Source organism: Labrus bergylta, chromosome 4 (assembly GCF_963930695.1).
Source record: "Labrus bergylta chromosome 4, fLabBer1.1, whole genome shotgun sequence".
NCBI classification, from domain to species: Eukaryota; Metazoa; Chordata; class Actinopteri; order Labriformes; family Labridae; genus Labrus; species Labrus bergylta.
Window position 1 is genome coordinate 29,055,315 of NC_089198.1, and position 14,875 is coordinate 29,070,189.

General features: G+C 38.6%; 1 protein-coding gene across 4 annotated transcripts; it reads right to left on the reverse strand.

Annotated features, from left to right (window-relative positions):
* Positions 1-666: 666 nt before the first annotated feature.
* LOC109980233 (tropomyosin alpha-1 chain) lies at positions 667-14,034 on the reverse strand. 4 transcript variants are annotated; one of them, XM_020628770.3, is made up of 9 exons: positions 13,645-14,031; positions 9,473-9,598; positions 4,811-4,944; positions 3,620-3,737; positions 3,444-3,514; positions 3,276-3,351; positions 2,925-2,987; positions 2,768-2,837; positions 667-2,216 (listed from the first exon to the last, which is right to left on the reverse strand). In XM_020628770.3, exons 1-9 carry the CDS (start codon positions 13,756-13,758, stop codon positions 2,134-2,136), a joined length of 855 nt encoding a protein of 284 aa, XP_020484426.1. In that variant the 5' UTR covers positions 13,759-14,031; the 3' UTR covers positions 667-2,133. The 4 variants fall into 4 exon arrangements, with proteins under 4 accessions (XP_020484426.1, XP_020484497.1, XP_020484457.1 ...); XM_020628801.3 differs by lacking the exon at positions 667-2,216 and adding an exon at positions 2,350-2,577 and having other exon boundaries at positions 13,645-14,034; XM_020628841.3 differs by lacking the exons at positions 9,473-9,598; positions 13,645-14,031 and adding an exon at positions 6,153-6,649.
* Positions 14,035-14,875: the final 841 nt, after the last annotated feature.

Below are 14,875 nucleotides of genomic sequence, written 5' to 3' on the forward strand. Positions count from 1 at the left end.
GGCCAAGCGTTAGGGCGGGGAAATATGTTTAATTTTTAAGATATATGGATATATTTTCAAACAAGATATAGGGTAAGACAATATCATTAATATGGATATAGTTTATGTTGCATTTAAATAACGTAACAGAGGTGCCAGTTCACCTTTTTTCTCATCTCACTGATGATGACTGACTGTCTGTCCCTCTTAACCCTGCTCCTCCTCTCTCTCTCTCTTTTATTGTATTTAAGGAACAGTTTTATTTTATTATATTACTTTTTAAATTCACAAACAGGTAGTTTATTTTTCCATGTGTTTTCACTGTTAATAAAATACATATCGATATATATATCGAGTATCGCCACTCAGCTAAACAATATCAAGATATGAGTTTTGGTCCATATCACCCAGCCCTACTAAGCATGCTGTGTGATTGCGCTTTAAGAAAAGGCAAATATCAAATAAAAGGCACTTAGAAATATTGTGGTCAACATTTAACATTTGTCACTTAACATCAGTTCTACAGAAGGTATTTGATATTATCAACATTTTAATATAAGTACATAAGTAAAGGTATGCGTTCATTTTTGTTTGTACAAAGACAGGCCTGAGGTTAGACCCTACATCCGTCTAACCTCAGGACCCACCACCACTTCCTTAACGACAAACTGTGACCCAAATTTCTGATAATGCTCTACTACTCAGATTTATTTTATGAAAAGTTATGCAATTTGGATCTCAGATTGAACAAAAAGTGACACATCAGAGAGACAGAACAAAACAAACACGTTTTTAAAAGCGCATCATAGACTTTCTTTTTCCGGGCACACATTGACGACCCACTGAAAATGGCTCTGTGACCCAGTTTTGTGTCCTGAACCACCAGTTGAGAACCTCTGCTCTATCATGTGTGAAACATATTTTTTTACATTGCCAAATACTATCTTCACTTAACAGGAAAGGTATGAGAAACTTTCATCTGAACAGTAAGTAAAGCTGTCAGAAAGTGTCCAAAAAGTTTGTTAGTTTCCTCTGAGATGTTGATGTGTAAATTGTAAATAATCCGTTAAGTATGTAGGACTTAGTCATTTAAAGAAAAGTTAGTGTAATTGCTTTCCACCGATGATTTTGACCCAAACTACAAATGCTTTGAACTGATACAACTTTAAGTGCAATAAATTGTGTTTTACTCCACTACATGTATTATTCAGTTATAGTAAATACTAAGTAAAATAAGATTTCCTTTACAAAGCATCCTTGAATATAAAGCATTTTTAACAAGCCTACAAATACTTTTGATATGATTATATTTTCCTGATAATACTTGTTTATTTCACCAATATATAAACACTGAACATTGTTGCATTTCCTGTAATAAGACAGTACAAATTCGATTGGATTGCTGTTTTCAAATACTCTTCGGAGGCTGTTCACTTGTTTATTATTTAGTTTCACTAAAAAAAAAAAAAAGGAAATACATAAGTTTTGGGTATTTAAAGTAACTAAACTAAGTCAAACACCAGGTGAGTGATGTCATTATTATAATTAAAAACAAGGTCAGTATTATGTCTTGCATATACCGGTGTATTGTTTGATCACCTTAGTAAATAGTGACAAATAGTTCTCATGTCAGACTCAGTTGTTGTTGTGGGAGCAGCGGTGCTCTAGTTTCCTGTTTGAGGAATTTACTGTGTAAGGCAGAACAAAAAGCAGTGAGCATGTTAGCAGTTGTAAATTGATGGTTGAGCTCTCTCTGCTGCTTGCGGTTTATGGCTGTGTGTTGAAACAGCCTGAAAGACACACACCCACAAACACATATATAAACAGAGTAGACAGACAGCCAACATTACTCATCCAACTCACTTCATCATCAGCATCTTTGTCACTTTTATTTGTGGTAAGGGTTTGGTCTAAAAACACAATTTCCAGCACCGATACTGAATATCATATGGACCCGAAAACCATTTAAAAAAAAAAAAAAAAAAAAGGCAAGGAAACAAAAGAACCATAAATATATAAAAAGGGAAACGTGTTTTAGCTACCAGGATAAAGAGTGAAATTACAGACAATGGGTGGCATGTAGAAAATATCTTTAAACAAAAGAAAAAAGGGGGGTTGTTTTTTCATTTATTGGTTGACGTTCTTCTTGGCATATTACAAGCACACCAGCTCTGCCATTGTTTGGTTCAGGGATTCTTGAATTGTTGCCTTTTCCGCTTTCTCAACAGCTACATTATCTGCAATAAAAAAAAGGTAAGAGCAGGTAAAGAAAATGCCTATATCAGTGAACAGATTGATTAGCACTACAGTGGTTGAGCAGATAACATGTAGTTTGTGGAACACTCAAGACGTTAAAGAAATAGAAGAAGACGGGGTAAAAGAGAACTTTATTGAACTAAAGCAAAAGGAGGAAGGAGAACTTCAAAGCAAAGGGGGAAAACAAGAGACAAAGTGCCTCTGATCATACAAGAGGAGGCAAAGAGAAAGTGAAAACATCACGAGCTGAACGCAAGGTTTACAAGGTGTTCATGTCATTGAGGGCATGATCCAGCTCCTCGCTGATAGCCTTGTACTTGAGCTTCTGAGTGTACAGTTCGTCTGCAGGTCAGAGGTCAGAGGTCAGAGACAGGGAGAGCAGGTGGAAGAGGTGCAGAGGGAATTGCAGACCGAAGAGGAAAGGAAGAAACAAAGAGATCGTAGATTAAGAATGAGAAATACGGAGCGGGAAAGTTCCAAACAAAGTGAATCAAAGAAAGACTTGAAAAGAAGGATGATTATTAAAACGTACCTTCTAAGTCATCTATGGTCTTTTCCAGCTTGGCAACTGATCTTTCTGAAAACTCTGCACGGGTTTCAGCCTTTAGACAAAGACACACAATGAAACATATTGATCATCCAGTCACGGCTCCCACTAGAGGAAAACGCTTAGACAGACATGGACGTACCTCCTTAAGTCTGTCACTCAGGACTTTGATCTCATTCTCGTATTGATCCTCTTTTGTAGAATACTAGAGAGAAACAGACAGAGACAATCATTTCAATGAAAAAAAACAAACACATTTTTCTTTCTGAAAATGAGTTTTTTTCCAGGCTTTTAATGCTCAATACGAGAACCGGTGGGATGGCGGGTGTGATGAGGTCTTAAGCCTCTGTACAAGGGGCATGCAACATAACCGCTTAGGCTAGATTATCTGTGCTGAAATGTATCTTTCTAAGAAAATACGATCATTGTTTTGGTGTTTGAAGCATATTGGATGCTTTCCTTTAAATCTACAGGACAGATTGACACCACTCACCTTGTCAGACTGAGCCTCTAGAGACTTCAGGTTGTTGGTGACGTTCTTCAGCTCTTCTTCCAGGTCTCCACACTTACTGTACAAAGACAGAAATTCATATAAATGTGACTGAAAACTTATTTTTTAAAGGTGTAGGTGTCTTGAGAGATTCAGTGAATTTCTGCTTACAGCTCTGCAATTTCTGCCCTCTCTTCTGTTCTCTCCAGCTCACCCTCCAGGATCACCAGTTTACGGGCAGACTGGAGTATAAAAATAAACCAACACAGGTGAGCAAATACAGAATGATACCAGATCCATGTGTGAACTCTACGTCAGCTCTAATGAGATCTCTCCAGTGGATGTACCTCCTCGTATTTGCGGTCGGCCTCCTCTGCGATGTGTTTGGCTTCTTTGAGCTGCAGCTCCTGGAGCTCCATCTTCTCCTCGTCTTTCATGGCTCGGTTCTCAATCACCTTCATGCCCCTGAAGATCACAAAGACGGACAGTTCACAGTTAAACAACACCACAGTATTGTCTCTGCTAGTTCTCACAATCCATAAAACTTCAAATTAAACATGGGCTCATAGATAACATATCCACGGAGATAACCTGAAAAATATATAAAAATAAATGAAGACTGTTCCTAAAAACTTAAAATTTAAATTATCAATTTATATAAAAAAATATATATTTTCAAGTTGTTTTTGTTATGTTGGAAGTTTTTTTTTTTTTTTAATCAAACTTTTAATTTGGAATTTATCTTTGGAGATGTCTCCTGTCCTTATTTTTGTATCTGTATGAATCAGCATTTAAATTGTATTGTAAAATGTATAAAGTTTATTTTATTATATCTTTGCATTTTAATTTTTCTCAAACAGTTACAACCCCCAAACAGATCCCTCCTGATGTTGTTTTATATCCAGCTATGGTTACAGTATTTTCTTTTTTGGAGAACCAAGCGGCTATGGCTGAAGCTAACACCGGGGGGCAATAAGTTGAAGTTCCTTGATTGTCCACTTGAGGCCGGCTCCAAAAGCCAATGAACCCCCATTAAGACCAATGTCAAAATGTAATTTACAGAAGAAATAATAATTTTTACAGAGCTATTAAAAAACCCCCCAAAAAAACCCATTTGGTTCATATATCTCTTCTTTTTTTGTTAGAACTGTACAATGGTTGCATTTTTGTTTTATAACTCATCTGTTTTGGTTATGCTAAGGCTCCGCATTTTACATAAAAAGGGTCCTGACCTATTCGACCGACAGCTGGGAGTGTTGTTGCTGTGCATCAGGAGGCTTAAGGCCCGCCTCCGCGTCACCTCTTTGCCCCGTTTTTTTTTAGATCGATAAAAAGTTAGGTCGAGAAAGCATTTCATATGGTCATCGTTCGGCTTCTCTTTAGAAACTAATGGGACTATGTTCATGTTTTATTCAGTCTATGACATCAATGGTTGTGTTTAACCTATATAATATCCAACAGTATCTCAAAAAGTGTGTTGTTCCTGTAAAGTGATCGGATGATGCATTACAACTGAGTTTTTAAATGTTGATTCTCACCTCTCGCTCTCATCTGCAGCCTTCTCAGCCTCCTCCAGTTTCTGCAGGGCTGTGGCCAGTCTTTCCTGAGCGCGGTCCAGCTCCTCCTCCACCAGCTGGATCCTGCGGTTCAGGGATGCCACATCGCCTTCTGCCTACAGCGACACAGAGAGGAAGAGAGAGATGTCAGAGGTCAGCCAGGAAACACAGTGCAGCCACAGGAGGAAGGATACTGTTTAGGATGGCTGAAGCTGCATGTTTGAAACGTGCTATACATTGTATATTCATTGATTTTTAAAAAGTGGTCTAATTAGGTGATTAAAGCTAATTTCTTGCATTGCCAACTCAAAGAAAATAGAGTTTCTTGGAGTATAATGATCTCAATATTGTTTTTAGTTTATTAAAAGTAATTATGTCTTTTCATGATCTGCAATCAATCCAGATACTTGGAGCATTTTTTAGTTGAATGGTCACAATAATATGGTCAGTTTGGAACTGATATATTCCAGTTGTCTATAGGTCAGGTCTTTTACAGGTAAGCAGTTTTATCCTCAACAACCATAATGACATCTGGACTTTGCAGCTTGACCAGATACTCAGAAAACTGCTGATGTAGACGAACAGGCTGACAGTAGTAAACCCTGACACATCTCAAGTTTTACAGCTCGATTGTTGTAATGGTTGTCAAGGGAAACCATGTATGTTTGTGAGACAACAGATTAGTTCTCCTTGGCCTGTTTCCTGTTGGGCTGATATCACAGATAACCATGTATGCCCTCTCCTTCCTGTGTAGTGACTCAAGAGGATTAAGAAATAGATCAGCTCTTCATTTTTGCACACTTATGAGTCAAATGACAAATTAAAAAGGCAGAAAAATAACTAAACAGGAACCACTTTCAGAGTGTATATGACAATAAAAAGGTGTTTGTACAAGACTTTGAGACTTTACAATCCTGCCATCCTTTGGTATTTCACAACTAAGCTGACAGTTCATGAAGTGAGGGCGCTCGGGGCATTTCTTCGTGTTTGAGGAATATATAGGGCGAGTTTGAGTTAGATAACACAGCCGAACAAAGGTCCGCGAAGGAATGTCCATAAAACGATGCCTCAACTTCCTCAAAGCCTCTAAAACGACCCTGAAGGACACCTTACAAAGTAAAAACAACACATTTACCAATGGGGTTCGGAGGAAAAGTTGTAAAATATTTTCGGGCCGGAATGAGAGGATGATAGTCTACTTGTTAGGCTACCTGAAGTACAAGAGCAAGTTATGAAGTTCTCAATAAAGATGCCTAGGCGAGTGAAACTAAAACTCAAATGAAAATTGCGACAGAAGTTGTAAAAATTGACACATTTTTCTCACTTTTTCGCGCTGTTCCCGTTCAGTGTCCAACAGCCTTTGTACTTCCAGTGCACGATCTTCTGCATCGTCAACTTGTTGCTGGAGGCTTTGGATTTTCTTCTTTACCACCTCCATTACCTCGATTAAATTGTTTTCTCGACCGAAAAAGAATGCGGAGGGAGGGAGGAAAAATAAAGTAGCAGCCCAAATTTGACCGGCTGTGTCCCCTTAAAAGTTCTTGATTTGAAGTTTCAAGCTCCGAGGAAAAGGCTTTTTTTTTCTCTCTCTCTCGGGCAGGAAGTCAGGGACGTGCACTGTTGGGATGGGGAGAGAAAGGAGGAAAAAAAAAAAGGGGTAGGGAGTTTTCAGGAAATTTATGGCGAGATCCTCCAATCCTGTGAAGATGCCTGGTCTCCGATGACATCACCGGATTTAGGAGGGGAAGGCAGTGCTCCTTTTCCTCCTCAAAAGAGGTATGTAAAAGTCTGTGAGAGGGAGCCGAAGCGGTTCCATTGTGGACTTATAAGGCAAATTGAAGGTGTTGCCTAAACTGCATTTTTCTAGTGTGATCAGGAGGAAGCAGGGCAGAGATCATGAGAGGACGAGTAGGCTGTACAGTTCTGATTAATCGGATTCACCAGTCTGATGAATCACAGCTTATTAAATGTGGAAAATCATGACATATGATTGATATGGTTCAGATGGGGGAGGATGGGAAAGAGTCTGAAAGGACAGAGTTGTAAATTCAAAGGTCCAAAGTTTACTTCTAGAAAAGGGGGGAGGAAAGGAGGAAGGGTCTAAGGTTTGGGTGTGGCAGCAATAACACTCTCGAACAAGGGTTGTTGACCTGCATTGGACTGGAATGTAAATTGATTTGCTTGCAGACATGACCTGCAGCCATAGGGTGGCGACACATTCCTCCAGGGCCCCCCTTCTGTCTCCACCTCCTCCTCCTCCTCCTCCTCGCTCTTCATTGATTTATTTTCTCTGTCTGTCCCTGTGTCACTTTAATACCCATCCAGCATCCCTCATAAGCTGTGTAAAATATACTAAGAGAAGAAATAGGGTTGGACAAGTCTACAGGAAGCAGATCTTCTGGCTGCTGAGACACAAATCATGTGTGATCAGACCTCTAACCTCTGAGGGGTTTTACCTTACTTTCAAAAATATTATGACAATTAATGAATGATATTATTTTTCCGAGGCCAAACATGCGCAGGTTCCACTGTGTGAGAGAATTTAAGATAAGATAATCGTTTATTGATTCCCGCAAGAGCAGAAATTCAGCTGTAGGCAAATTGGTAAATACTAAGAGAGAACAGATTGGATTGCATTGTAAAGGCTAATTGTTTTGAATTTGGTTGTCTCGATCTCATGAATATATAGAAATATAAGGACTTTGATTGATCTCTTTAAGAGGCCTAACGGTCGAGCCAATATAAACAAACCTGTCAATTACAGCACACATCTACACTTAAAACATACCCTGCTTCATCAACTATTTTACTATCATGAACCCCTTTTTACCAAATGAGCTACATGCTGTATTGAAAAAGCATTTTGAGATAAAATGAATGCATTATGTTAAGGTTTGTGAAACTGGGAAGCTGCCCACTGCTGGCTACTTTCACTTGTCTTAATTAAGGATGCTAACATTTGCTTAAAGCACAAATATTCATTCCAATGTTAGAAATAAGAAGCTAATACTTTCACAATAAATGAAGGATTGAATTACAGTGCCAAACATGCTTTACTTCCACTGGTTGTGAGAGTTTAATCTTTAATATCTTTTGTAGGTCAATTCTTCTTTCTTTTTTTCCCCGTAGATTATTCTTTGACCTTCTTTTTATTGAAGGGAGGCAAAACATTTGGGGAGGATAGAGTGGAGTAGACATTCATCAAAGAGCCGAGAACGGGAGTTGAACCAGAAGGTGATGGTGTTGAGGACTGTAGCATCTGAATATAGGGCGCCGGCTCAACCTGAGCTATATGTTTGTGTTTTGTTGTGGTCAGACAAAAAATACTCATAGTTGGAATTAGGAAACTATGAAAGAGCTGATGATAATCCATTTATCAAATAGATAGCACCAATAACTGTAAACTAAAGGCATAGTATGAGTATAAAAACAAAACATGGTGTTGTTTTTCCTACATCATGAATCATTTTTTAAGAAATTAAGAAATCAGTCAGTAATTGAAGACAATCATCATCATGTAAAAACTGCATTACTAAAGAAGTTTCATTGTCATATCATTAATAGCCTACGTGTTGTTACTGCCCATGAAAAGCAAAAGTCAAGACTGTTTTTCTACATATTTCTTCTCGAGATGAAAGATAAAACGTCATCAGAACATCTCTATTCCAGGTAACTGAGGCATATCTGTAAATCAGAGATGCTCCTTAAAGGTGAAAGGTCACCTTTATCAGCTTTGTTGCAGGTCAGGTACGCGTTGTAAGGCCAGACAGAGCAGAGAGTGTCTCCGCCCCAAAAAGGGCCAGAGCATTGATTTCATTAGAAACTGCAGTATGGGGTTCTCTGTTTGCTTAAGCTGCATTCCTGAGATTCCTGGTCGGCTACAGGCTGGCCAAGTTCTGTCTGTGCTTGAGGAAAAGCTTTGTTACAGGCCTCAGGAATACACCAATAACTCAGACTGTGATTCTGTATAAAGAGGTACAGCTCAGTCATTTCAGGATCCATTTAAGGTTTGTTGGTCTGCTTCTTTTGAGGTTGATCAGTAGGTGTTGGGTTAGAAGATTACAGGTTTTGTGTTAATTCTCTCTGTCATATATTGTGTGTTTTTGTTTGTGATTTGTAAAAGACAGAAAGAGATGTCTAAATTCAAATCTCAGGGCGAAGCTTTCCTTACCTTTGCCTTCTTTCTTCATTTAGTTGAAGTCATATTGAGGGACTTTTAAAGATTGTGCCCTATAACTTTCCACAATTACAAAATGGTAAATACCTGATTCTGATTTTGGACTTTGATATAGTTTCTAACAATTATATCTCTACATGTCAGTGTTTTCAAAATTGGCTGCTGTTTTTCATTAATTAGGAACCAAGTTAATTATTAAAATGCGTTCAGGCACGGCCTTTTTGAGGGTGTTGGTAGTCAAAACAATACTCAGACTGAGTGTCATAAGCACTTCATTTCTTTGAAAATAACATCTGTTTGCAGACCTGAATGTGTCTCTATTACTGACCCCCCACCCCCGCTCTCGATCTTTGTACTTAAGTCCATCTGACAGAGTTGTTATCAATAGTTTACTGAAGTCTGAAACTTAGAAGTTGTGGTGTTCCAGTGTAATGCATGTCAGATGTCCCTTTCTGTGGTTCACTCACATCTGCGGCCTTCTTCTCAGACAGCTCCAGTTTCTCCTGAGCTTCCTTCAGGGCCTCCGAGTACTTATCAAGCTCATCCTCTGTTCCCTTCAGTTTCTTCTGCAGAGCCAGCAGCTCGTCCTCCAGCTGAAAGAAGACAAACATGACACAATGTCAGGATGGATACGATGAACACAATCCAAGATGTTGCTCTTCAAAAGGAAAAATTATGAGTGAAACACTGCATGGAAAAATGAATGAATTGTCTTCTATTTTTTTAAGGCAGCGTTGGAGCAGTTTGGAGTTATCCTCCAAGGTCACTTTACATATTTAGATAGAAACACTTTGTCAATACCCAGAAGCACTCAGATGTGAGAACATGACTGCTAAAGAACCTGAGTTAAAAATGTTACTGTGTGGTGTTGCACTCTGTGATGCTTTGAGCTAAATGCAAATACCAACATGCTTACTTTCTCATTTTATCATGCTAACATGCTTATTTCTCGTCGGTATAATGCTCACCACGTTTACCATCCCATTTTAGTGTGTGAGCATTAGAGACTGTAAGAAGTGAACTTAGCCACCAGCATGATGTCACACATTATTTAGTGGACTACAATTTTATTGCCACATGTTTGACGTTTTTGTTATTGAAATCTTGTAGCCTATGTGTAGGCTACATATGGATGGCTAGGCTTCCACATTGCCATGCCACTGTGGTCTGTTAATTCCAAATGTTAGCATCATGTCAATAACAAGGTAGCCACACAATAAGCAAAATCTACTTGATCAACTAGTTAAGCAGTATTACGTGACAGAGTTAATGGTGTAGGCCTACTATAGGCTATATCAGTACTGATGTGATTCATTCGTGAAGGCTTAAGGCACCAGGCTGAGTGTCAAAGATAATCACAGTGCTGATATTCAGTTCAACATCACAACCTCAGAAATGCTTTGATGTCAGAAAGATTTGTAGTGAATAGTGAATTGTCCTGATTTTGTTATGTTGTCTACATACTGTATGTCCTGTTTTGCTCTATTTTTATGTTTTCAATGTTTGTATGTCATTTTCAATTGGGTAAATTTTATTTGTGATAGTAAATATACTTACTTTGTTATTTTTACTGTATCTTATTTTCAATTTGTTTAATTTCTTAAGTTGAGGTTTTGAGATAAGCCCTCATGGGTTTCTACCTCACCTGCACATGTGTTTCATTTTTTTATTTATTCTGTTTGACTCTTCTTTCAAATAATTTGCAAATAAACTAAACTAAACTAAACTAAAACCTCCAGTGTGATATTGTTTTATTCAACAATTAAAAAGACAGATAATTGTAGTTTTGTAGTAGCAAGCAACCCAAACATTCTCCTGCTCTATGCTGCTCTGCTTGTGTCCATGGTTACCACAGACCAACTACTTTGTTTTACGCTCATTTACCTGTATGTTGTAATGTATCAAGCAACCAGTGAAACCATAGCTTCCCTTCTGAGGTATCAGATAGATTTGAATAGAAGCAAGCGATGTCTGCTGTATTCAGAGCTGCTGCCTGAGGCAGAGTGATACACAAAGTGACAAGTCCCAGTGATGCCATGCTCTTTATCAGAACTCTTGGAATGCCTCTTGTCCAATCAAATGACTTGGTCTAAAGTGTTGTATCATAATGTTGTGTATTTCTTATAATGGAACCGAAATTTACAAAAATTAACATTGGGAGGTGTTAAATTATATTTGAAATTATTAATTAAGATTGTTAATACATTATGGAAATGTTTGCTGATGTGATAAATATAACATATATATATTTCATTTTCTCATTTTTTAAAACTAATTAAGTCGACCCCTGCTGGACATTAGAAATAAAGCAAGTTTGAAGCTTTGAAGTATTGCTTGGAATCTATAATCTGCTTCTTCTTCTTTTGATACAGTCTTTATTTAACATGCTAACATTTTCTTAATCGCTCATAAACCATGAAGAGACTGATGGGGTCATCATTTAAACATGTTGGTTCGTAAACCGATTATTGGACGACTTGATGGTTCCAGATAAAAAGTCATAATATACAGTAGACTAAACAGTTTTCGGAGGATATGATTGTCTGTTTAAACATCCCAGCAATCTATCCATGTAGTTTTTTTTCTCTCAATACCACAAATATAAACCTCATGGTGGCAAGAAGGGAAACATCAGGGGAGCACCAAAGGGATAATGATTCATCCTCTGGGAATCATGAATGTCTAAACATCATTTCATGCCAATCCATTTAATATGTGTTTATATTACTCAAGAGATAACAGCCTACATTTAGCCCTATTAGCATGGCTCAAAATTCAGGAAGTGTTTTCATCAGGACTATTTCTTTTGAAGAAAGTAGTTCCAATGTTAACTCTCCATGATGAAGTCTGTGGATAATCAAGAGTACCCAGGACATTGTCTGTTGTCTGTATATATTGTTGATATTAAGTATGTGTTCTGTGTATTTTCAGTGTCTTCCGTCAGCTCTGCTGCGCTCTGAGGTTGCTCCCATCTGGCCAAGAATAGCAAAGAAAGCATCTCTTAGCGCTGCTTGTATTGCTGCCATCCAAACAAACTAAAGCCCTCTGCGTAATCTTCTAGGATTTCATGCTGACTGTGTCTTGATCTGGAAGACATGCTGAGGGTCCATGTGTGTGCTGCCAACTGACAACTGTCAGTCCTTGTTCTCTCTGAGGGTATCATTAGAGCATTAGCCACCCGGGAGAGGATTCTTTCCACTTGCTTTAATGAAGATCCTGGCTTTTTTCAGTGCCTCTCAAACTCCCTGCCCTCCAGCATTCCTCCTGTACCGCCATGATGAGAAAACCGCCTCCTACTGTGAAATAATTGCCTCGTTTTGAAAACCTCAAAATATCCCATTACATCCCCAAGTTCTGCTTTGCTTGTGTAAAGTATGCTATCATTAAGTTAGCCCTCAAAATATCACACTGTGTAAGGCTTCTGCAATGCAGCACCAAATATGGACGTGTGTGCAATTTGGGAGGTTTTCCTGAACAGACTCAAATTCAGATAAGGATGCTGGGTAATGCAGTTCTTCTCAGTTTAAGATTAAAAGCACCAGCTACTGATGATTGGCTGATACTCTGCAGAATATTTGTGGTAGTGTCAAATAATCCCTGAGGTTTACTGTTGAAAATATTTGACCAGTCGTCACTTTGTGATTCTCTTCTTGCATCCCTTCTCTCTCCCCCCCCCCCCCCTTCCCCCTGCCCACCAGAAGACACGGCCCAGGGGCTCACTATCAGCTGCTCTTTGTAATTCAGCATTTGGTGCTTTGGGAAATACGTGACATCGTATACAGAGCTACTACACACTCTGCACAAGGACTTTGAGCACTTTTTACATTTATTTATTGATTAAATTAAGATACAATTATGGATGGGAATTAATTTAATTTGCAAATGGGAGATTCTTTTTTTCATCTAATCAGGCTGTGTTCATAAAATAATCAAAATAAATTAAAATAATCAGTCGATAAAAGACACATAAAACTATTTGAACTTTGAACTTGGCAACTAGATTTCACCACCTAGATTTGTATTTCTTCACTCAACACATACAGTATGGCTTAAATGAAAACCAGGAAGAAGCAGAACTTCACCAACTATACCAAGGTGCATGAAGAGTGAAATGCGAGGAGTCAAAAAGCTCCAGTGACACTTCAACACTTTCAATTATTTGTCAATAAAGTTGATCTTCACTCCAAGTGTTGCTGGAGATTTTTCACCTCTTAAATCAAAACTACTACTTTTGATTTTCTGGTCATGTCATCCATCATGAGATATAAAAAATAAATCACATCTGAAATATGAATTTATTTTGCAGATACTTCAATGAACCCACAAAAACTCCAAATAAACTAAAAAAAATGTTTTTGTTACAAGTATTTTAACAAGAGATTGTTCAAATCTATTAATTTAGGCAAATTAATTATTAATGTATTTTACATTTTGTAGTTTATTTTTTATTTTTTATGGTCTGTTAAGCCGTCTCTTATTAGAACTTGTATGTTGTGCTCATTATGTTCACACTATGTTCTAATCTTACTTGTGTTGTGTATTTGTTCATAGACTTCTTTTAACTGCAGAGACACTGTAATATTTTCTGCCTTGGATGATTCACTTCATTCTTATTTGACACCATCACATCTCCTCTCACCTGCTTGGATTTGTCCTCCGCTGCCTTCTTGTCGGACTCAGCCTGTTCCGCCCTGTCGATGGCGTTCTCCTTGTCCAGCTTCAGCATCTGCATCTTCTTCTTGATGGCCTCCATGGTGATGGCTGGGTTTCAGTGGCTCACAAAAAAAATCAGAAGAAAATCACTTTTTTTATATCTGTAGGTGAAAAAGCTGCTGCAGATGTTCAGAGGACACAGGGCCAACTGGAAGATCAACCAACGGATGCAGAGAAGATGAGGAGGAGGAGGGAGACAGACGGAGAGTGAGCAGAGGAGAGGAGGATGCAAAGTGAGAGTTGGAGGAGCTCTGTGTGATTTAAACTTCACTCGAGGTTTTGAGGCAGCCCCGGTCTCCAGTGACAGCCCTTTCCCACCGTTTACCCCTTCTGCCACTCCCCACTTTGGCTACTCTAAACCTCACTATGCCCCCCGTCCCCGCCCCCCCCCCCCCCCCACCCCTCCCTCCCTGATCTGAACCTCACCTCTTCAAGGCTCTTAGGAGGAACAACATGGTGTAGATGTGTTGGCAACATCCCACCCCTGTACTTTTTTTTTGGGTCATGGCCTTTTTGTTTTGGACAGAAGTGAGGAGAGAAATATCTGATAAGAAGCAGCAGAATGATCCGGAGCCCAGACATCAAAAGAACATTGTATACTGATGTATTACTCATCAGTAATATGAGTTTCTGAGGTTTCATTTTTCTCCCCCGCTGATGAGCTGCATATCCATACGCCTGTGTTCTTACTTAGGAATGTTCAAATTGATGTTAATACCAGAGTTGGTTAGAGAAGGACATAGTTTTCATTCTACCGCTGAATGAAAAAGGGCTGTATGGAAAATGATCCAGCCAAAGAAAATTGGGGCTGTCTGCATGTGATCTACACCAGGCTGCTGCAGCTTTTCGGTCGAGCTGCACAGACATAAACCACAGGTCTCCTGCAATTAACATCCTCTTAATTACTACTGGCCTGACAGACCTTTATTTAGTCATGTTTTCTGTAATTTGGAAGGCCCACAATGCACGAAAACTTTGTTGACAGGCGGTCACAACTTGTTTTACACAGATGGTTTCCAGGAATATGATTTTATGCACCGATGAGATACGCATGGTATGCATGGTATTAACGTCATGGGACTTATTTGCAGAAAAAAATGACAAGAAAAGCTTAAAAAATTGTACCAAAAGAAAATAGATATCTTTAAAATTAGAAG

What these genes read in the sequence shown, in the direction of transcription:
- LOC109980233 (XM_020628770.3), bottom strand. Translation starts at nt 13,758, where the DNA reads ATGGAGGCCATCAAGAAGAAGATGCAGATGCTGAAGCTGGACAAGGAG. An exon ending in GCTGCAGATGAGAGCGAGAG is followed by an intron (nt 3,738 to 4,810) that starts GTGAGAATCAAC and finishes TGTGATCTTCAG; the next exon opens with GGGCATGAAGGTGATTGAGA. An exon ending in GACCATAGATGACTTAGAAG is followed by an intron (nt 2,217 to 2,767) that starts GTACGTTTTAAT and finishes TTTTTATTGCAG; the next exon opens with ATAATGTAGCTGTTGAGAAA.